Here is a 24,867-nt window from a genome sequence, read left to right on the forward strand (position 1 = left end):
AGAAAAAAAGACAAAAAAAGAAAAAGAAAAAAAAAAAAGGCAAGCCCAAATGTGCTACTAACCTTTGTTTAAGACGTGAAGGCTTTTCTTGAACATAATCTTTATGGTTGTTTAACTCTGGTTTTGTGGCATCTTTTTCTCGTTCTGTCCGGTCGGGAACTAGATGACCATGAGCAGTTTTCATTAGAACCTCAAAATCAGAATCAGCATCATAATCCTCCAAGTCATTCTTCGGGCCAAAAAGACCAGAGCCTGGTAACCCTCCTGCAGCTGATCTGGAGAATACCTCAGCACATTCAATGGGCATGCTTAATCGAAAAAACATGACGTCTGTTTTACTGTTCTGTGAACCAAAGGACTTCTGTGTGACCTTCAGGCAGGGGCAGCTGTCTATGGTGCCATCAATTCTCATCACCTATCAAATGTAAAGATGTAGTTGTTTTGAAGCTGATGCTTTTTCCCCCCTTGTAAATATTCTATTTCTATTTCTAGAATAATCATCCGTGACTTGAAAAACTTGCAACAGTATGCTGTCAACGGTCAAATGTATTGTAATCATGTGCTGCCATTTTAAGGGGAAATCAATACTATGAGGAGTGGAGGTTTTTATTGTTCTGTTGTTAATTAAAACAACCCCACTCACAAAGGAATGACCTTTCTCATCGTAACTCTGCAACATAAATCCAACCCTGCCCAGAACAACACAGATCAGCTAATATAAATTACACATGTACATATGCATGAACACAAATTATTTCTTAAATACTACAGTGTGATACACATCAGCTGAAAAAGGGTTCTTATTTCATCAATTTCAGAAGGATTTCATGGTAGACTTACAAGGCATAAATTCAGTTCCATCAAGATGCACAACTGATTGGGACATAAGTGTTGACACAATTGGCCAATAAATATTTATTAAAATCAAAACCAATTAGTTATAGAAAAATCACTTCACAAAATCTGTGCACCAGAACACGTGGTATCTGTTATGTAGAAATGCCCAATTTCTGGAATTTGTTTACAAACATAGCTCTCACTGCACAAGAAGCTCTTAATGAGCACATCTTGTAGAATTTGTCTCTGAGACTCTCATGTTTGCATACATGACATATTCCACAGATAAAAAAATACTATCAACCAAATAATTATATTATTTGCAGCTCCACTGAATGTAAGAAATTTGTAACAGGTGCAAGGTTCATCCAGAATTGGGTCAATATATCACATTAAAAATCTTGTCTAAAACTGCAAAAGTAGAAATGTAATTCAAACATATTCATGGAAGAAGTCTCTGGAAACATTGTAATAGGATCACAGACCTCAATATGTTCATGATTTTGTGGCACTGGTAGAAACTGAGGGAGCCTTTTACTCAGCCAAATGGTGATGTCTCTGTTTGTATTAACAGCAAAGGGTTCATACCCTTCCTGTAAGCCACAGATAGTGAAATATTTTAGCGTGCTGACATCTTTTCCAAAGTTCATTCTTCCCACTTGAGATGGGCCCAGGCTGCACACAGGTAGAAATCCTTAAAGCAAGATGAAAGAACACATTGGTTGTACATCATCAACATCAGAGAACTGCTCTCTTCCATAACCCAATTAAAAATCATTTGAAAAAAAAATTTTAAAATAATTCCCAAAATGAAACACTATAAACACAAGCAGTAATAAGTAGCAGACCTCCTCTTGCATGTCACCAAGTACTGTATCTTAAATATCACTCTGAAAAAAAAAAAATCCCTCTAATAGCCACAGATCTCTTCATACAACACTGAATTTACTTCACAGAAATCTAAGAGTACTTCAGGGAATCTGACAACCACCTCTTAGTTATTCCCTCTGCTAAACTGGTAGAGTGTTGTCAATTTTACTCCAAGTCTTACTACTTTTGATATTCCTCCTAAAATTCCATTAGTCATGGCATTTTGAGAGAACCTCAAAAATTACTTTGAAAGTAATATAGTGCTTGTCCATACAGCTATAGTAGTGAAAAAAATTACAAATATACACCAAGTGCATGCTGCAGATTAAAGAAAAAAATATAAAATTAATTAATTAAAAAATTTCATAGCACTGTGTGGCTCTGGATAATGAGAACCGACAATATGATACTGGAGCTTCATGAAACTTATGGTGGGTTTGGGCCGGGGTGGGCTGGGTTTTTTGGTTTTATTTTTCAATCAGCTTCACATTTGTATGCATCTGCTCTCTTACTGTTTCACTAGCACAGGGAACTCACTTGTGACTGCACTTTTTAAAAAAAGGTTTGGGGTTTTTTTCCTCAGGTTCAGCATCACAGCCTAAAAACCTAAGAAAATCTCTTGTTTCTTCTGTTCCTTTTCATCCTGATTTTGAATTTCCACAGCTACAAACCACTTTGCAGATTCACTTAACCTAGCTATTGACAAAATGTTTTCTTTCGTATCAGTGAGAAACATGAAGCTCTGTTCAATGATTCTGGTTCAAGTGAACATATCAGGTATTGAAGGGTATAAGGACAAAATACAACTAGTTCTTCACCTTAGATATGTTCTTTAGACAAAAGCAAACTCCGGAGCACCATCTACAGGAATGACTGCTCACCAGATAAAAAAAAAAATCAGTCTTCAGTACCACCTTTTGAAGATTTTATTACAGATACACAAGATTGGTTATCATGTGTATGTGTACTAGGCAGGATAAATTTAAGGACATACACTAGTAGATGTAAGTTTAAGTCCAGATTTTTATGTTCACGGCAAGGCTCTTAAATCACAAGGCATCAACTTCTCAGATAACACAGATGATTTAGACAACATGATTTATGTCCATTCTGCTAATGCAAATCCAATGGCAGACAATAATAAAGAATATTTTCCAGCACTAAATGAAACAAAATCATATTATACAACACATAACTAGGAAAGTTATATTTGCATATATAGATATATGCTGTGGCAAAGCCCAGAAGCTCTAGTAGGGAGTATTTACTAGGCTCTCTGTTGAGTTAAAGGAATCCATAAGCTGTTGCAAAAGTTTTTAAGCAAAGAAAAATCAAAATGCTACTTTCAATAACCTTACAAATCTCAGCTCATAACTCAAGGATAGTAATGACCTTCTATGGACATCAAGCTGTTTGAGAAGGGATTTTCACAGAAACAGTTGTGACAGCACGAATCCTCACAATATTAACCAAAAATGACATAAGATTTGCTATAAGCCACATAGGTATAGGCAGCCTAAAGCACGTGCTTTGTCTGTCTGAATCACCTCACCATTTATTTTCCAATTCTTATTGATATAATACATTTTCAGATGTTTCCAGGATGTATGGCACCTACATTTAGAATCTTATGAAAACTATTGTTTTCCGCATCTCAAAAAGGATATAATAGATCTGAAAATGGCCAACATGAATGAAACTGCTTTCTTATCATCAACAATTAAAGAAATTAGGATACTTCAGCCTCAAAAGAAAAAATTATTAAGGGGGTATGATACATACCCCCATTACGAGTGGCATAGAGAAGATGAATGGTAAATGATTTTTCAGTGTCTTTCGTAACAAAAATTACGATCAAAGAAACTGGTAGCAACCTCAAAAAAAATGGGAGAAACTTCCTTATACACCTCACAGCAATGCTGTGGAATTCTCTGTCACATAGCATCATGGATGCTAAAAGTTCACATTGATTCCAAAAGTGTTTGGAGACCTTCATGTGGGAAAGAAAAAAAAAAAGAAAAAACATAAACAAAACCAAACCATCAGGGCCACCAACACAAACATACCGTGTTTGCCTCAGAAAGCTCCTGGACCAGAAATCACTGGAGCCTGGGTGACTGTATCACTGTCTGCTTATCCTGTTCTGACATGTACCCACAGGCATTTGCTATCCACTGCTGTTGAAAACAAAACAGTGACCTAACTAGACTTTTGGTACAAACACGGTTGCATTTTCATAAAAAACAGAGAGGAACAAAAGCTTAAAAAAAAAGCGTTTGAAGAGAAGGAGGTGTAAACTGATTAGTTGTGAACACGCCATATCTATATGTATGTCTTTATTTTTGTATTTATGTATATGAACGATAGTTTTATGTTTCTGCACAGGTCAAATATTTCCTAAAAGGAAGTAGCAAGCTCTATCTCCAGCACCTTGAGAATTAACACATAGCCAGTTCCTCTTTATTACAGCACTCAAATCAAACAGGAAATAATTGTTTTACAAAACAAAAAAAGCAATAGCAGCTGATGTTATCAGCAGAATTCAGTAAGCATATATTATAGAAAAAGCTGATTAGATAACTAGATGCCATCCAAAATCCAAGAAAAGATAATCAGCTCTATTCATGAAGACTGAGATGTATACATGACACAAAACTAAATCAAACAGGAATATTTAAAATATGTAAAATATTTAAAATATTACTAACAGTTACCCTTCCTAAATAGAATGCACATAAACTGTTAATTCCTCTACCTACGGATTTTCCTGTGGGCTCAGAAAAGAAGATCTCACAGATAGATTCATTCTTAGATATGAAGCAAATATTTTACACATACACAAATAAAATGTAAATGAGGATTTGCAAGATTCCCTGAAAGAAAACAAAGAAACCCAGAATTAAATTCCTACAGAGGTAAAACTCTCATTGATGTTTTTTACTCAATCCAGTATTTTCCATCAACCCTGCAACTGTAGCCAATATGGAATCAAGATGACAATCTCTCTCACCAATACAAATTTCAATGATGCCAGAACGGTACTGTACATGTAGCTAACTCCTGCAAGTAATCATAACTACACATTAACTGTTGCTCTGTATGAATGGAATATAAACACCAGTGCCAGTCCTAATCATGGAAGCACTACTTCAATCTCTTCTGAAATTCTGCACTGATTTGCCAATGGTACAGGTGTCATTAAGGTGTTTCAGGGCTCTTCCATATCTGGTAAAGATATAGCATCTCATGGGGAGTGTGTGTGTGAGGCTGTTAAGTGTCCTACTGTGGAATAAAAATTAACTTTCAGTACCCTTCTCTAAATGGGTATCCAGCCATTTTAGATGTGATATTTCATAAACCCTGTGTAGCCCTTGGATGCTGGAGGCTACATAAAAAGATGATTTTCCCATGACCTAGCTCTTAATCTCCAGGTGCATAACTGGGCTATGGAACAAAACTTTTATTTTACTATATGAAGTAGCAAAACAAGTTGAAAGATTTTAACATTACCACTAGAAAAGTAAACCTCTAGCATTGTCTGTCACATGTGGCAAAAGCATAGGACAGCAACACTTTTTATAAAGTTCCCTACTTTCAAGAATACAAGATGAACCTCCTGACCCAATTTGTCATACACTCACTACAAACAGTTCATGCTCACAGAGATCATGAGTTGGCAAAACAAAGTTTGGTTTGCACAGTGTACTTCTTCATATCTACAGTGTGAAATTTCTCTTACACAAATGCATAATAATATGCAATTATGTTTAACAATTTTACTACTGAGATGGTATCTCACAAACAAATTAGTTTGCCATAATCCCAAGGAGCTCCTCTTGTTGGTACTACAACCTAAGACACAGCACATGAGCCTTATTAGTAAGCTGGCAGAGCACCATACTCCTTTTTCACTGTTCCTAAGTAAATTAAAACTACAGGACTGATTTATAGTCAGACTGCATCCTTCAAAGCAGGACACTGGGCTCTGATCAGAAATTCTATCTTTTTTCTAAAGCAAAACATCTCTTTCTGCAGCAGCACATGGCATGCACACAATTCACTGACAGAAGTGACCTGCAGAAAGATCTCAATGCTATTAAGCAAGAGCCATTAACAAAACCAAACTAAAGCCAGCCTACAAAAAAATTAAAGCTCTATAAAAGTCTCATTTAATTTGGGTATTTCATACATGTGTTTGTATATACGCACACATACATATAGATGCCTTCTCCCCCTGCCGCCCCCCTCCCCCCCCATGAATTGTATATGATACCCATAATATTTACAGATATTGATCAGGATTTATTAAATCTGAGATCAATAGGCACATTGCTTTGAAAACAGAATAGGAGATCTTATTTCAAAGGCAAGCTGTTTTCTACAAACACGACACTAGAGGAACTTACTGTAAATTACAAGGATATTGTGAAAAATCTGAGAGGCCTGACACTGACATGGTTACCAAGGACGTTGGGCTCCATGTCAAGCCAGGAACTGCTTTAGCAGTTTCAGACACAACAGAGATGTGCTTAAATGTAAACCTGCAGCTAGAAACAAGTACCACGAAAATCACACCACTGTGATTTCATCAACTTTGAAATCAAAATAGTGGTCAAACAGGCTACCCTCAGAACATCATGGAATTCCCATTTCTCTCAGAATCCCTCACTCCTCAATGGGATTATACTGCCTAATAACTGGAAAACCATTATAATCGAATGGCACCACAATGACTTTATGCCTAAACCACTAACAGTAAGCCTATTCATGCATCCCTTTCCCTCTTCATGTTATCACAGTATCTAAGGAAATCTAAAGGCAGTAAAGTAACAGGCATGAGTCTAGAAAATTGGTGGCAATTATCTCATTTTAAATGAAATCAAATTATTCCTAATTCCTATAGTATGGCAGAAGAAGAAACAAAAACCAAAAAATTTCTTCTCCCAAAGCACTCCTGAAAGTAAAATAATCTGAAATCCACTTGAAAGTAAAGTGGTTAAAATTCAAGGAGGGAACTGCCTAATTAATAGGTATAAGATTCATCTTTACCCTGGGAATAGGGATCAGTAACCCAAAAGTATCATTTGCAGCTTTTACTTTTTAAAAAATTTGACTTTATCTCTCAGACACAGATGTATTATTTAACAGATGTATAATATATATGACAGAATATATGTACCTATAACAAATGAAAGGGAAAGATTAAAGCTTAAAATAATTTTTTTTCTGTTACCATGGTTCAGAAATTTTAGGCAGTTATCTACATTAATGTAATTTCTTACCCTTTTATATACCCATTCACACACAAGTATGTAATTAAATTTAGAAACAAAAATACTTTTGTGGTATAGAATCAATCTGGCACCTGACACAACCTCACAATCTTTGCCATCTTTTGCAATCTCATCAGCTACTACTTCATGGTAAACAAAAACCTTCTTGTGGACTCTGAAAGCTGCACGAAGAACACTACAACAACAGGCACAAAACTCAATCTGCTGGTTTAGAATTAAGTAAAAATTTTGGAGGCTAACTTTGTGCCAGCTGGCTTTATCCTGGATCAGGTGTCATTTCTCCTCCCAGAGCTAAAACAAAACCTTAAAGCTGGCTTAAACTCCCTAACATATGTTCTCACTAATTTGACAGAAACTTGGTAGTATTTCAGTACTTGATTTAGATAAAATTTGATGTCCCTGCCCATGGCAGGGGCGTTGGACTAGATGATCTTCAAAGGTCCCTTCCAACTCAAACCATTCTATGATTCATTCTATGATTCTGTTACATCATATGGTGACCTACTGCAGTGCAGATGAAATGTTAAAGCTCATGAATTTGCACCCCAGACACATCCCTGCAAAATAGTGAAAAGGTCTGATCACAAAAGATGGCTGCAAAGTTCACCACAGAAAAAGGCCTTGCTTCATCCTCACACCCAGCATGCCTCCTTTCCAAAGGCTTGATACTAAGCAAATATATAAAAGGACACAGGGTAGTTCCCCAAAGGGGGGGCGGGGGGGGGAGGGAGGAAGGGACAAGAAGCATACCACATTAAAGGGAAGCTGGAGCAAAAATTAGGCAGCAACAGCAAGTTAACAGCACAATGTATTATAGTACTTACCGTCACCAACCTCAAAGTCCTTGAATGCAAGTTCTGAACCTGAGTCATCAAGCAAGATTTCACCATTTAAGGTGAACATCATAGTGTGCTCATTCATGTCAACCATACATCCAACAACATCTCCTGCTAACCAAGAGCGGCCAAAATGCTCATTACCTTGATGCCACCGCTGTGCCTGAAAAAGATTTAAAAGAATTTCAAAGAGTAATAGTGACAATGTATGTGTTCCTCTCTCCCTTAGTAGCACAACTAGTAATTAGCCCACTCAATTCAGACAGCAGTAGAATTAACACTTTCACAGCATATCATTCCAAAACAATGCCTGAGTACTCCAAGTTGACTTTGAAAATGGAAATCGAACACTTAACTTTCTGCAAGCACCCCTCACATCAGTATTGCAAAACGTTGCTAAGTGACCTGACAGGGAAAATTGCTATTTCAACATTTTAGTAACAAATAAGAGCATGGCTTAGTTTTTCTGCAGAAGCTCCATGGAAGACTTGTAATGAAAAGAATATGCTATCAATTACAATGTTAAATAGCTATTTCAAAAACTTTTTAAGCAATTGCTTTTATTTAATCTAGTAGCCTATAAATGCATTGCTTCAAAACAAACCTTATTGTTTCCTTAAGTATAATTCTAAAAATGTTGTGTACAAACTAAATTAAACTTTCTGTCATACCAGATTTGGGAAGGAACAGAATTGTCTGTGGCTGGGACAAGCACTCTGAGCTTCTGATAGATTCCAGAGTAGCTGAGGGCATGATTAATGATTTGTATGACTGACCTTCAAGTCAAAGACTGCAAAGGCTTTGGATGGGGTCTTGAAATGGAATTCAAATAAATTAACATCTATTAAGAACTATTGTAACATGCATAAAACAAAGCAGTTTTAATAACAAATAGGTTCCCTATTCATATATTCCATCACAAGTAGATTTTTATCCTCTGTATCCACCCTGAAAATCCTACAAAACAAATGAGCCTTCCTGTGTAGGAGGCTCAAAAGCATTTTTCTTTTTGGGGAGAGAACCCATTAAAATCAAAGACAACAAAATAGCTTTGTGGATTGAGCTAAAGGTCAAAATCTAAGATTCAGAAGACAAGCTACTACACAGCTATTCTAGTAAGGACACAGGACTTGAATAGTTTACTTAAGCCAATCAGATATTTTACAAAAACAACTTTTCAGTCCTCTTTTTAAGGCATCTTCTCATGTAATACTAGACTGGGAAAAAAATTAAATTCCAACATTAAAAAAAATAGAGCTTGAGAGCTTGATCTGACCATGAACAGCCAGGAATACTGTTGATTTCTGTTACATATTGTAATAGTAATAAAGGAAATGAATTCCAACACTAGATACAAGAAACATTTTGACATGAGTCATCAGTAGCCTTAATAGCAATTACAGTTTGGATAGCTGTTGCACTTGCCTTCCTACTGAAATAAAAAGTTTTAATTAGTCATTTAATCTATTGTGATGAAAATCAGTAACATATGAAATAGTTTGTTTTCCTATATATTTTTACTACTAGATTTCCATCTGCCACTGTCTCATGCAGAGTTACATTTGAGCTAAAATTACTGGTTCTATTATACCTCATTTACTCTAAACTGTAAGGATTTCCATGAAAACCTAGGTATACTCTTCATAACTTTTACATTCCTATAAAAAACTTGTACCAAAGTTTGCCTCAAACACTTACTGCTGATAATCTTAACCATATCTATTCCCTAATGGCACTTCTTATAGAGAGAACAACAGATTAAAATTTTAAAGAAATGATTCATAGTTAATTACAGCTCTGCCACTAATTTGAATTTGAGTAAGTCACTTAGATTTTCAATGCTGTATATATACTGTACAAATACTGTGAAGCTGTGAAAAAAATTATAGAAATGCCAAAAACCTGCTAATTAATTTTTTCAGGTGACATTGATCCTCCTTATTCCACCTAGGCCCTCAAAGAGAGAGAGAATTAATTTCATAAAACACAAATGAAAGAAGAGAAGGCAATTTAGATGAGGCAATGACACATGGAATAAGACTCAAAATTAAAAGTTTTGCAATCACTCATATTACTACAGATAAACATATACAAACCTTAAAGCCATCAAAAACAAAAGCTTCTTCATCTGAGCCAAGTTCCTGATCTGGCAGACAACCCGGCCTGGTCCAGCCAACTCTCATGTCTCCTGCAGTAACTGCCTCAAATTCAAAGTACCACTTCCCAGCCTTCACTGCATAAGTCTTTTCTGTGCGGAAGATCCTGAATTTTTCCATTATCCCACTGCACACATCCAGTCTCATTGCTGTAAGGTTTAAAAAATAAAAAAAAGTAAAGAAAAAAACAACAACACAGGAAATATTGTATTCAACTACTGACAAAATGAAGGCAGTGAAAACAAAAGGCAAAGGGATTCCTTTGAGCATAGCCATGAAAAGAAGAAAGTGCCTGCAGAACAGCCTTATGGGGAAAGCGCCTTACCCATTCTGGGGAATCAGCACGCTTGGGTACCTTTCTGAAATGACTCTACACTAAGTCATTCAGCATGGGGAAGAAAAAAAAATAAAATAAGGGGAACTTAGAAGTCTGAGTGCAGTTACAGGGCTACGATCCTCACTGGAATCACAGAAACATGGTGGGATAACTCGCATGACTGAAGTATTGTGACGGATAAACACATGTTTTTTAGGAAGGACAGGCTGGGAAGGTTATGAGGAAGAGTTGCCCTTTATGTGAGAGAGCAGCTAGAATGCATAGAGAACTGCTTTGGGATGGTTCAGGAGACAGTTCAGAACTTAAGGGTCAAGATATGCAGGCAGACCAATATGGGTGCTGTAGTGGAGTACCCCAGGGGTCCTGGGGTCTACAGGGGTATTGGACCCAACACTGTTTAACATCTTCATTTATGACCTGGATAATGGAACAGAGTACACGCACAGCAAGTCTGCAGATGACACAAAACCGGAAAGAGCAGCTGATGCACCAGGTGGTTATGCTGCCATTCAGAGGGACCTCAACAGGCTGGAGAATTGGGCTAAGAGGAATTTCATGAAGTTCAACAAAGGGAAATGCAGTCCTGCACCTGCAGAGGAATAACCCCAGGCAACAGAATACACTGGGGGCTGAGCTGCTGGAAAACAGCTTGGCAGAGAAGGAGCTGAGGGTCCTGGTAGAGAAGTGGACCATAAGCCAGTAATGTAGCTTCACATCAAAGAATGACAGAAGTATCCTGGACTGCATAAGGAACAGCCTTGCCAGCAGGTCCCAGGGAGGTGACCCTTCCCCTCTACTTTGTACTAGTGAGGCCACATCTGGAGTGCTGGGTCCAGTTCTGGGCTCTCCAGTGCAAGAAAGACACCAATTTACTGGAACAAGTACAGCACAGGGCCATAAAGATGAGTAAGGGGCTGGAGCATCTTTCTTATGAGGAAAGGCAGAGAGAGCTGAAACTGTTCAGCCTGGAGAAGAAAAGACTCAGAGGGGAACCTCACTTATGAGTATAAATAGCTGGTGGAATAGAATGAAAAAGAGGGAGCCAGATTCTTCCCAGTGGTTCCCAGTGACAGGACAAGAGGCAATAGACACACGTTAAAAAACATGAAATTCCATCTGAACACAAGAAAACATTTTTTACTGTGAGGGTGGTCAAACACTGGAACAGGTTGCCAGAGAAGTTGTGGAGGCTCCATCCTTGGAGATAACCAAAACTCATCCGGACATGGACCTGGACAACCTCCTTTAGCTGACCCTGCCTGACCAGGAGATCTCAAGAGGTCCCTCCCAACCTCAACAATTCTGTGATTCTGTGGACTTGGCTTTCAGTTATTTTAAACAAAACAAAAACACCAACAATACAAACCCCAACAAAATACACACTAAATTAATCTTCTGATCACCATAAAAGACAAACGTTTGTCTTTGAGACAAGATTCCTCAATTGAGACATCTTCTTTACTTAGACTGTGATCAATTCACCTAATCTCATTTATATTCTAAAAATCAGATTTCTTAAGTATGTCATAATTACAAAAAAATATTACTATATTTCTTAGTTATTATAATAAATAATATATGGAAGGTTGCAATTTAGATGTTTTTGCAGACGCAATGGAAAATGGAGGTTAGGAATCATAAAAGGAAGTCTTGCATGAAGCTTTAACAACAGCAACAAAAAGCCCAAAGTAATTATACTCCTGCTTCAGGAAAAAATATATTAACTTCTGTCAAGATAAAGGGCAGCAAGTCTGGAAAGAATAAAGATGCCCTTAAGAAGGGCATAAAAGTAGTGTTAAAGGCAACTCCTGTTCAAGGCAAGGCAAGTTCCTGTTCAAGAACAAAGGAAAACCTAGTCACAGCCAAGGTACTATTTAGAAAATACTATTTAGCTAGTGAAATAACAGAAGCAACAAGATGCCAAGTTTTAATTGTGATGATTGTTCTCCTTTATTCTCTTTCAAACTGTTGAAGATAGTCAGATGGCTACAAGATTTTATAGAGTGCCTTAAAACCTGCCACTCCTCACTTCAAAGTTACTGTTTGTCAATTGTCAAGCTGAGATGAAGAAAAAGAGCTTGTTCACATTTCTTGTCTAGTGCAATAGAGTGTAAAATAACATTAACAGCTGTGTGAAAATAAAAGCTTTCACAGATACCGATTCATTTGGTTAAGTATCTATAGCATGATCACAAGTGCTTATCTTATCATAGCTTACTATGCTTCATTCCAAAATTCTCTTAATCGAAAGTGATTCATAACAAGCTATTTTAAGAGTGCTTAAGTTAAAATTCACTCTTTGTCAGGTAATAACATCTTTTCTCAAAGACCAAAATGGCTACATGAAGAGTTTCAAAGGAGGCTAAAGTTAAACTTTGACACATTCAACTTATTCCTTCTAAATGTATTCACTGACTCTCTTACTCCATGAAGGAATAATGGCATAAAAAATACTGAAAAAAATGTAAGCTGGGTTGTTATTGGGCTGCTTCAGAGAAAGAGGAGAAAAGAAACCTCAAGGGAAGGGTAAAAATGTAAATGTGTTATTTTGTCTGCTCTGCAACAGCAGTAGAAACAAGCTTGGTTTATGCCTCACATTTTTGCTTTGTAACATTTGTGGAATCTATAAGCAAAGATTTTTAGAGGCAGAAGTAGTATGCTGGTACAGGTACTGCTTTGAGACATATAAATAAATCTATTTTCTCCTTTTGTATTGTCAACTAACAAACATGAAAGTTTTGGACTCAAATCTCTACGCTCTGATCCAACTCTCCATCTATCCATCCCAGTTCTCTTGTGGGTTATCCCGCTCCTTTGCTCCCACTTCCACTCTTTTCCTATGTTATCCCACCATACATTCCAGATCAATCTGTTCCCATAGAAATGTACTTTTGTTTCTGTCATTCACAAAACCACAAATCTTAGACTCCCCTACTTCTCCAATTTTCTTCTTTCCCTCACTGCACTGAACATACTGTCTTGAAAAAATGCCTTTATTGATTCACCTACAGCTATGTGGCATTCATCTACTACCTATGAAAAACGTTCTCAAAAATTGTCTAAGAACGTTTACTCCTGAATTTTACTTGAATAGTACTACTCATGACCCTACTCGGTGCCTTGGAGATGGCCATTCCTAACATCCTTTTAAACACTTTTAATCCTATCTTCTTTCTGCTTTCCTTCAATATTTTATGTCAGTATACAGTGAGTTTTCCCTGAGCTGCCTTTCACTACTCTACACATTTTCTTTATGTATCTTCTGCTAAAATAGCTTCAAGAACAACCTTGTATGGCGAGTACATACAAAACTCCCCCACTGTTCCTTACTTGTTACACAGTCCTACAGTCTGACACTTCTTTCCAAGACCTTATTATTAATTCAAACCATAAGATAGTTTGAAATGACAAAAAACACACTTTAAAAAGATGAAAACAATTTCACAAAGCACAAGAACCAATGCTGAATTAAACTCTGGATCCTTCTTCCTTAAGTTTTCTCAGCTATTCTATTCTCTGGTATTTTATACAGTTTTCTTTCCATTAATCAAATCACATGACTCAGGGATCACTCTGACTTTTTTTCTCAGATTAGGAAAAAGAATGCCTAAAGCATTCTGGATCTTTTCCCACAAATTTGTAAGGTATCAAAGCCTGTGCAGCCTTTGAAAATTCAGTATTCCAGTCTGATCACCGTAATTGCTCCTCTTCCCCAGTTTGTTATAAGCTCAGATATGTCTGCACCTACCTGTCTGTATGACCATGTTAAGAACCTCTCCCTTTCTCTTCTGCTTTCTCAGTGACATCAAGGTCCACATTTCCAATATTATCTTGAATAGCCTATAAAATCACATCCCTCAGAACTTACTATCACTTCTCATGCCACCAAATGCCTGACTTCAGTTAGGTGAGGCTCATTAAGTTTCCTGTAAGCAACTCTGAACTCTCTGCCACTTAATTCTTTATCAGTAAAATTTTCTCTTTGATGGTCTACACATTTAATGCCTCAAAACCACTTTTGAAGACCCTCAGTACCTCACCTATACAGGAGATGAACAACCACAAAGCTTGGGAACTGAGAATTTGTTGTCTTTTTAGATTCTAAGTAACCTAATGCTTTCTAGATTCTAAGCAAGCCCAAAAATACAGCTGCTGTGGGAAACCAGTAATTAGTAATAATAATAATGATAATAATAATAAAGCATAAAAAAAATGACACTACAGAGCTTTGTAAATCAATGTTTAAAATAAAATTAATGACTGGGGATGCAGACCACCACTAGAGGGCTCTAAATCCCTTAATAACAGTATGGATTTTTGGCTGATGAAAGAGGATCCCTATGACATGTTTTATTCATCTCAAAAACTCGAGAGGCTCATAAACTGTAAAATCTAAATCCCGCAAATGAGTATAAAAATCTTTTGCTGAATGCAATTCCAGTCTTTGTTTAAGAAAGACCAGTTTGTGGGACACTGTTCTTCAGGTCCTTTCCTCTGGGAATTTTGCAACAGGATTGATGACACCTTTCAGATGCAAGGATTGCAGTTGTGTTCTTTACATCTCATTAATAACTCCATGCACAGAACTAGCTTAACGATCTCTGCATCGTAAACAAAAAATAAAATTTTCCAGCAGTTCATTCCCAAGGAAAGGCAAGGTCACATGGTTCCCAGAGATGTAAATGAGGTAATGGGATTAATATTGTTCAGCGAGATTTGGAGGAGATTGTGGAAAATGAATGTGTTCTCTCTCCCTCTCACCCTACACCACTAGACAGTCCCTTTACCTTCACAAAAGGCAAAAGCCTCCTATACCTTCCAACCCACTTTCTGAGAACCAAGCAGAAGCCATGCCCACTCTCTGTACGAAGCATCTCCTTCCCACAGTGGGAGGGGAAGAAATTACAAGATTATGCTGCAGCCTTAAACTCTCCAGGCTAGGCATAGGCAGATTTAACAGTGACATTAACTGTGCCACCAACACAATCTACTCCACTAGGAAACATTGTTTTGCCCATTTAGCAATCCAGCCTTGTTACACCCTCATGGTATCAGTGATGTCTCATATTTAAAAGTGCAATTTAATAGCAGCCTCTCATAAAAGTTGAGGATCAGAGCATGTACACACTTTGGAAAAGAAACTGAAAATGGCAGGTTTCCTGTGTACATTCTGGGTATAAGTTAGGTCTTCCACAGAAATGCTTTACTGAAGGTCTACGGCCTAAACAGGTCCAAATTTAACAATAACATCACTATATAAAGCAGGAAAAATAATCATTTATTAATCAATATATTGATAAAATAAGGTTTAGACACACCTCTCAAATTTTCCACACTTTGCTGAGACTGTAAGTATGTAAGTTTCAATTTTGATTTGATTATTCCATATTTCCATATCTCCAACTTCTAGAATATGGTTGCTGAGGTGTTGTATCTTTTATGTTACCATTTCCTTTCTATATATGCAGTTAGTGTTCCAGAATGACAGTAGAGTACCAAGAATATCCCTCTCTCATGTTCCATCTTACAACTTAATCTCAGCATGACAGAAAACTGTCATTTTAAATGCCAAAATCTATAAGAGAATTTATTTTATTTGTACATTATGTCTCCTGATGTCTTTTCTCTCTTAACATTTTATATGCTGCAGTTACTAAAGTAAATGTTGTGTACTGTTTCTTTAAAACTTCTTTATTAAAAGTTTATGTAGCTTTTTTCTGTTTAGGATCTATCAAACTCAAACAATATATGTTGAAAATACTGCCCACAGTATCAATAAAATCTTCAATCTGGCAATGATGCAAATGCAAAGAAAACATTTGTAAGAAGTGAGTTAAAATTCACCTATAGTCTCTTCAACTTCAAAGACATGAGAAAGTCAGGAAGGTTAAATGCTCTAACAGACTATCTAATTCTAAACTTGCATTTTGACATTCACAGAAATATGGTTTGTAGGCATTTGTCTTCAAAAATGTCTTCTTGTAGCTTTAAGTGCTTAAATAAAAGATTGTACATGAATTGTAGAATTCTTCATTATGTAAAGTTAAAATTGTAGGAATATAAAATTCACATCTACTGCATTTACATATTATTTTTTTCTTAGCAATTTTAATATTCTGTCTTGAAATAACAAATATAGTACCAATTAAAAGTTTTAAATTAAAAACTTAATTTTAGATTGGGTATTTATGCAGGTATTTATGCACATATTTATAATGTAACCATACATTTTATTCCCTGGCATAAGACCATATATGAGCAAGATGATAAGCACGTTTTCCTGATTTTCTGTATTTTAGGGTTCTGTCTTGTAGAATTCACAATCCTGATTTAAATTGGTTAAGCTTTTATTTTGATTCATCTGAACTATCAAATCTACAAAATGAACACTGAAAGGAAGTGTATGAAATACAAAGAAATTGTATCACTGATTTAAAATGTAAAAATATTTCATTTCTTAATTCTTCATTTGAGGCCACAGAACAAGAAAAGTAAACAATAAGGAAAGCAAGAACAAAGGGAAATACAAACAACAGAAGATGGAGAAAAGCACCTATTAGCTTTGGAGACACTGTACCTGTTCAGATTGTTTTACTGGAGTAATGAATCCAGTAGTGGAGTGGAATATTCTAATTTTTTTTGAGAGAGAGAAAAGCAAAACAACAAATTTTATTACCATGATCTTGATCAGGAGCTTCCAGGTTGTAACCATAGCCTAGAAGAGTGCGGACTGCTTCCCGAAGACTGTCTTTGTTTGACTTCTTTGTCCGATCATCCAAAAGAGCATAAGGCACAAGGCGAGGATTTCGTCGATTTTTCACATCCTGCATAAGTATGAAAAATCAATTCAATTTCAGAAACTGTGCTTTGTCTTAAAGACAAAATTGCGTTATATCGGCAGTATAAAAATTACTATTTATACCAACTGAAATCATGGAGCTGCAAATACAGCAAGGATTCAAAGAAGTTACAATAGTCTAGAAACTAGTAACAACACTGACTTTGCTAAAAAAGCCAGTAATACACAAATAAATGTAACTGCGTGGCTTATACCTACTTTCATTTTCCATCAAATTTACTTAATAGGATAACAATACAAACAAGAACAAGGATAAATGCAAACAGTTTGACTGAAAAGTCAAAAGGATTATATTTTGTACACTGTTTATGAAGCAGCTACCATAACAAGAAGCTAGTACATAATCAAAGCTCAGAGACATTACTGTACCACAAATATATAGAGGATTTTTTTATTATAGCACTAAACAAGATATATAAAACTCCCAAAGAATAAACAATGTATGAACAAAAGAACAAAACACTACTAATAAAAAATATTCATAAATACATGCAATACTTATTAATAAATAATAAAATAGATAATAAACCTGTGCCTTACTATGTCAAATACTTAAAACATGTATTTTTCAAAAATAAAGTGTCTTGCAAGAATATGATTAATGCGCTTAATGTGCAGAATTTTTGTAATAGGTAATTTAACATAACCTCTCCTCCAGCTGAAATTAATGTATTGGTAAGGTTCAATCTTTGTATTTTAGGTTTATTAACACAACGTTGATTAGGTTTTCCTCTAGTGCAAAATTATCTTATTTGAAAGCATTGTTTAACTGGATTATTTATATGGCTAACATAATTTGTAATGACTAATAGAACTGTTCTCTTGTCTACATTTTCTTCTCACATCCTATCAGCATCTGTTTGCAGTGAGAGAAACCATATAAAGAACTCTCCATGTTCTTCCTAATATCTTATTTCTTTAAAATAAAATAAAATTGAAGACTGGACATATTAAAAAATACTTGCTGTTTGTTCTCTTGGGTACATATACCAAAGACATTCAGAGGCTTTCATGATTGGTCAGACTTCTTAAGAAATGCAAAAATACTGCCTATTATTTTAGAAAGCATTGCCTACAGTGAAAGTACCTTTCTTCTATAGCATTATGGTTCTACTTTTAAAAATGTATGGGGTTTTTATTCTACCTTTGCTGGCAGAAGAGAGATAGCACATTCATTCTGACAAATACTTGCAGGCATCTTTTGTTGTCCTTTAAATGCTTAGATACAAGGTTATCTGCCTTTTGCCTTATCATGGTGAGTAAATATTAAAGTGCTGTTATTAATCAGTGCTTGATGAAATCTGGTCATACCAGTGATCCTTCTAGGAGAAGAAATATTGCAGGACAAGCACTACCTATATGCTAAAAGGGCTAACAGAAAGATAAAGATAATGCATTGCTGAGGACACGAATTACTACACCACATCAGCTCTAGTCATATTCAGTAGGAAGGACAGTGACAGGGCCAACACAAGGACCATCTGAGGGGACTACTGTCCATATTTATTCTAAACACTTAAGTTGACATCCCCCTTTTTCCAATATTTAATTTGGTAGATGTGAAAAAGGTCTGCTTCCAGAACAGAATGGACTAAACAACTGTTGAAGTAAATGTTAGAAGTAATTATTATTCGATACAAGAATATTCACATTAATATCAGAGATGAAACACCATGGCTTTAATTATTTGTTTTGGAAAGGACATAAAAAAAGAAATTATTTCCTCTGAAATACTCTGTGTCCAAAAGATATTATGAAATACTGTCTTTAAAAATATGAAGCAGAAGTTTGGAACAACAATTATTTAACTTCTTATCCATGACTAATGCACTGGTAATGGCCATAGCAACCACTAACACACATTAACATACAGGCAATCAGCTGATAACAATGTATGATAATGAAATATAGTGTAAGTGATTTTAAAAAGAAATCATAAGTATTAAACAAACTCGATTTTACAGGTTTTTTTCCTTGAGTCTTAATTTTATTTAATATTGCGAACTTTTTCACCCACTCAAGACTTTGGCTACTTCTTTAAATATGAATATGAAAAGGGATTTTTCTTTTAATAATTTTGTTCTTTTTTTCCCCTGTGATATGTCTATCGAAATTTTGAATGTTTTACTTATTGCTGAATTAAGAACTGTTATTGTTATACTCATCATAAGTTTCTGTACCAACAATCTTCTGCACCTCTGTGGTTTAAGTCTAGCTAATCAAGAGAATGATCCTATACAGTGATTGAGCTTTGCACAGTCACAATCAAGTAACAAGAAAAGTGATTAGCTAAAGAGTGGTAATTTTTATTGAGTACATTTGCAATCTGTACATTGACTTAATTCTTCCTATTCACTACTGAAAAGTTATTGTTTTGTAGTGTAGACTGTTAAAAGAAGGAAAACTCAGCCAAAGTTTTTAATTTTTTGCCAGAGTTTTCCAGGTATGACAGTCTAACGCTTCATCAGAAGACTCTGTTTCGTATAGAGTTTGTCTGGCAACTACTTGCTCACCGAGTCATTTGAAATAAAAAGAAAAGTGATCTCTTCCAGAAGACAAAAGACCCCAAAACTTAAGCTTATTGACAAGATTCCGTTTCAAACGGTTTGAGTTGGGTAGCACACATGACGTTTATATAATTCTTTGGGTCTGAAATCAGAACCTATCATACCACAGAAGGAAAAAAGGAAAAAGAAAAAAGACTATATATTTTATTCACAATTTTGTCTTCCTTTAATGTAACATAAACATTGCATTAGTCATTTAGAATTTAATCTGAAATTAGTTAAGTAAAAGAAAGCATCGCAACCATGAAAAGTTGGAATGCCTGGCAGAATATGCCCTGACTATAAATGGAAGAACTAAATAATGTTGAACTTGAGTGATATAACACTGACCATGAAAAGTCAGCATTACTTCATGCAGTATACATGACAGATTTTGCTATATGCAGCAGATGATAGAATTATTTGAATCAGCACACATATACTTATTTTTAGCATATAAATGGATTTGAAATAGGCAATAATTGGTCAACAATGGCACTAACTGAATATAGGTCTTAAAATAATAGAAAAGAACTACAGAAAAAATACCTAAACACACACACCAACAAATATCAACAAGCCTTTTAAAACTTCCATTACAGGTAATGAACACTGTTGTAAAACAATTCACAGAGGAAGCACACTGGGAGCTGAGAGGTGCAGAACTGCATACATTTGTTCAGCAAGTATGTGACAGGTGGATAACTGATCTAGTGCACTGGATCTAGCAAGTGGTCTTGCAACTTGCACAGACAGATGTCATGTAAGAGTAAGAACAAGTCAAGAGGAGTGTCCGTACTGTGTACAGCAGCATAGAAAACCATAGTCAAATTCTATAAGCAGCTCTAAAAGAAGAACCTATATAAGAGATACAGTGTATCTAAAAAAGTTGTACTCTTCAAAAGTAATTCAATAACAAAAAACAAAGCCTCATATAAACCTCTAAAAGACATCTGAAATGATAAAGATTAATTTAGTTTTCAGAGCTATAAATGTGATACCGCAAACCTGTGTGCTCTCCTGGGCCTTCCCAAATCTCTGAGAAGTTCAGGAACAGCACAGATCACTAGACTAAAAGGAACAAAAAGACACCAGAAACATATATAAATAAGTGCCTATCAAAAAGACAGACAGGAAAAGACTGAAAAATGAAAACACAGACTAGGAAGAGTGCAGGAAAAACATGATAATAATTTAATGGGATCATAAGTTTTATGATTTAAAGTGTTAGAGCTGTACAGATACATATCCTGTGTAGTACTGAAATGATTTTGTCCTCGTAACCAAGGCTGTTAAATGACAAGCACAAAGCAAATATATTTCAGCACATACTCAGTGAGACAGACATGCTGTTGTTTTCCTAGCTTCATGTGCACCATCAGAAAAGACTCATTCTATAGCTGTGAATTGATTCTGCTTGCTGCCATGGCTGTGGATCTTGCACTTCCACAAAGATTTCCGAGCAATTGCCACAACAAATGCTACTGGCGAGCTTGCCGGCAATGCTGTCAGAAATCCAGCTCAGTGTGAGTGTGCAGCATATACACTGTGAACAGGATCAATTACCTACACCATACATTTCATATCTTGTTATCCAGAGGTCTAGCTTTTCTGCATTTATCATGGCAGCTCACGTTTAACCATAAACCATTAAAATTAAAAATTATTTTATAGGGAAAAAGGAAAAATATAATTCTAAATTGGTATTTACTAAGTAATTTCAAAATTCTAGAGTCATTAGAACTGGAAAGCACAATAAAGTCCTCACAAAGCCACACTCTTGGCAGTATTAACAAATATCCTAAATGTATCCACTCGAAGCAGAAGTTGTGTTCCTAACCTGGCATGCTATAACTATAAATGGACTATAAATGGAAAGAACTAATATATCAGTATAAATAATGTAAAATGAGAAAGTGAGGTACTCTAAGTAGTTTTTACAGGGACAAGATGCCTTTTTATATATATTTAATGACAAAATAAGTGGCAAGCTTTCAAATTCTCATTTTTCCCATACATCCGTATTTCCTTAGTCTGAATTTCCAGAACACTGCCTCTCTTGCATTGCAGCACTAGGCAGTCTGAGAAGACCAGCTCCTGATGAAACAGTGATGTCATATGCTTTCTACAAAAATCTAAAAAAAAATATGATCCTAACTTAAAAAGACCAAACTGTCTGCATTTTGGGCCAAAGAGAAATCAGACTTGGTAATTGCTTCACAATCCTGACTAATCATCCTATGACAGGAAGTGCAGAGCATCTTTAAGATGGTCTTCACACAGTGGGAAGAACTCCCTAGGTTGCTGATTTTTATAAACAATTGTTAAAGCTGTGGGGTTTTAAAATATTTTTTTTTCTCAATATAAATGAGGATTCCGATTGTTAGGTTCTTCAGCCACAACACACAATACAACACGAAGAAAAAGCAAGACACCCTTTGACTAAGTTATCTGCATATGTGACAATGCATAAAAGCAAAATTTGAAAGTCAGAATCTTTGGCTGTGACCCCCACAATCAGTGGGGAGACCTAAAAGTCATGTATTCAGGAAGAGGGAGGGGGTGGCTAATGTAGTTGAAATTATTTTCATTTGCTTTCTGATCTCTAAGCTTGACTCTTTTCTCCCCCTTTCTGTCTTTTCCTTACTTATATAAAAGTTGGGATTCTCCTGTATACATGACATCACAGTTTTATGAACATCAACCAATACCGTAAGTTCACGCATAAACTTAATGTGAGTTCTGAATATTTTCTATTTGATTGTGAGGATTTAGTCACAAATGCATCCTTTTACATTTCAATGCTATTTTTCAATCAGCTTGGTATGATTTAAAATGCCCAAACAAAAAGCTCAGGTAATTATGATAGGACATAATGTCAAAATCTGTACATGTTTAAAAAAATAAAAATAAAAAATGCCCTCTCTCAGCACAAATGTGATGATTTTAATTGACTTACACCAAGGATATATTGCTCGTTTGCCTGGATCTATCTACCTTATCTGTCTTTGATCATTTACTATTTCCCTAGTTCAGAGAAGACCAACCTGCCAGCAACCATGTTCTCCCTTAAAGGGACACTGTCAAGTATTTTCATACTGATGTTGTGCTTGTTTTTCCACTTACCCTTGTTATTTAATACGTTCTTTTAAGCAGAAATATGTATTTTTCCTACCTTTTTTGTTCCTTCTGCTCCTTCCACGGAGCAATAAGCTACTGTGAGTGTGTCCTACTAAAAAATACTTACTTGTTTGTCATCAGTGTCATCACAGCTGTCAGCACAGTTCTGGGAACAGGATTTATTAGTTAACTTGTGCTCCCTCTGCTGGCTGGCTGGTTGGCTCTGCAGCAGCAGAACAAAAATACTGTGTATAGTCATGCACAAAGAGCAGCTATCTCGTTAAGAAAAAATCCTGACAAGCAGTGGTGGATTTAGAAGAAGAAAATCTGGAACTTGGAAGGCATTTTCCCCACCAGTTTATAACAGGAAATAAATGGTTTATACATGAACTACTTGACAGTATCCCTTTAATTTTTTCATATTATATAATCCCCAAATGATGAGGCATTCATGATGGAACAGGCCCACTAGATCATCTAATCCATCCTACAGCCACAAGCACGACTGCCATTTAGAACATATTTCCCAGTGATTAGTTCATCTGCTTTCAACAATCTGTAAGCTTCTTTCCCTTAGGAAACTATTTCATAGCTCTGCAAGATCCGTTTATACTATTACAGCATAACATCGTGTCACTTTATTACAGTACTGTAACATGTCACAGTAATATGATGGGATGACAAAATGTAGCCCATGAAACAAACCCATTGTTGGAGACAAGCAGAAGCACATAGCAGTGTGGACAACAGCTAGCAGCTTGCCATGTGATATGTATGTCAGCTAAATGAGAAGCATCTTTGCACTGCACCCAGAAAGGAGCACCTTGCTATTCTGCTCTCTTCTTTTGACTTTTAATGAATGGTATTTGTTATCAGCACATTGTAAAGCACTCTTGGAACATTGTCTGTCTTCTCTCCAGAAAAAAATAATTATTTGAAAAGAGAAAAAATAATTTAATTAAGAGGAAATCAACATCAACACCCCAAGCATGGCAGCTTCTACAGGACATGCTACTGGTGGGAAAGTTTTCAAGGACATCATCTACCTGTTTAACTGTACATGAGACTACTGTAATTTGTCTGCCAAGAATAAGTGAGTAAAAGTATACTGCTGATCTGGTTGCTCTCTTTCCTGAAGGTCATGAATATTTCTGAGCACTTGATGATCTTTAACAACCATCCTCTGTTGAAAGCATAAGTGTTCACTGCACCATTGTGTTACATCTCAACAATAGTGCCCCACTCAGCACAAGGAAGTCTTCAGTCAATTTGAATGCATCGGACCCAACAAAATATTTAGATGTTTAAAGCAGAAGCACCCAAGACTGCAAAACCCTGATGAAGTGGCTTTCCAACTCTGAACGTGATCAGCTTCATAGGCACTTAAGCTTTTTACTTTTAAATTCTCCAGGTTCTTCTTTGCATGCTCGTAATTGTCTTTGTCTTGGTAAGGAAGAACAGTTCAATACTGATCATATACCTAAGCCCCATCAAGATTTAGAGCAGAAGCATTTGTCTAAGTCTCTTTCAGAGAACAACCTGGTAGTCAAAATCAGAGCCTGATTCACACTGACTGCTTAACCATCTCTGAAAACCTAACTGGGGGCTACCATTTTATTTTAAAACTCAGCAGGTCTAAGTGATAGTGATAACTTCTTTATGTAACAACTTGTCCTTGGCCATCAAAATGGATTTAGATACCTAATTCCTATTTGTACAGTCAGATATCTTTGAGGATATAGGTGTCAATTTTTAAAACACTTGTGGAAAATGGGTAATGCACAGTTCAGTAATTACAAGACTAAGGGGTTCAAAACTTATACCCCTATCTTCCACGAGCTTTCTCACACAAGACTATAAATTGTAACAAGTCAGCGCAGATTTAATTTGCATGTTGAGCTTTGTCATCTAGCAAGCAGGGCATTTATTATGAAAGCAATCTAGGGGAAACCTGAGTTCCAAGACTGGCCCTCAGGGCAGTTATTTTGAGTGAGTATACAAAATACAGAGAG

General features: G+C 36.0%; 1 protein-coding gene across 1 annotated transcript in view; it reads right to left on the reverse strand.

The window, feature by feature from the left end:
• RYR2 (ryanodine receptor 2 (cardiac)) overlaps nt 1-24,867 on the reverse strand; it is a 342,788-nt gene that overhangs the window by 161,534 nt on the left and 156,387 nt on the right. Inside the window, exons 27-31 of the mRNA XM_010562945.1 lie at nt 17,007-17,154; nt 9,934-10,142; nt 7,826-8,000; nt 1,323-1,531; nt 63-415 (exon numbers count right to left, since the gene is read on the reverse strand). Coding sequence (XP_010561247.1) covers nt 63-415; nt 1,323-1,531; nt 7,826-8,000; nt 9,934-10,142; nt 17,007-17,154 — 1,094 coding nt within the window. The remainder of the gene's footprint in view (nt 1-62; nt 416-1,322; nt 1,532-7,825; nt 8,001-9,933; nt 10,143-17,006; nt 17,155-24,867) is intronic.

The sequence above is a fragment of the Haliaeetus leucocephalus genome, unplaced genomic scaffold (genome assembly GCF_000737465.1).
Source record: "Haliaeetus leucocephalus isolate CR32 unplaced genomic scaffold, Haliaeetus_leucocephalus-4.0 Scaffold162, whole genome shotgun sequence".
NCBI lineage: Eukaryota > Metazoa > Chordata > Aves > Accipitriformes > Accipitridae > Haliaeetus > Haliaeetus leucocephalus.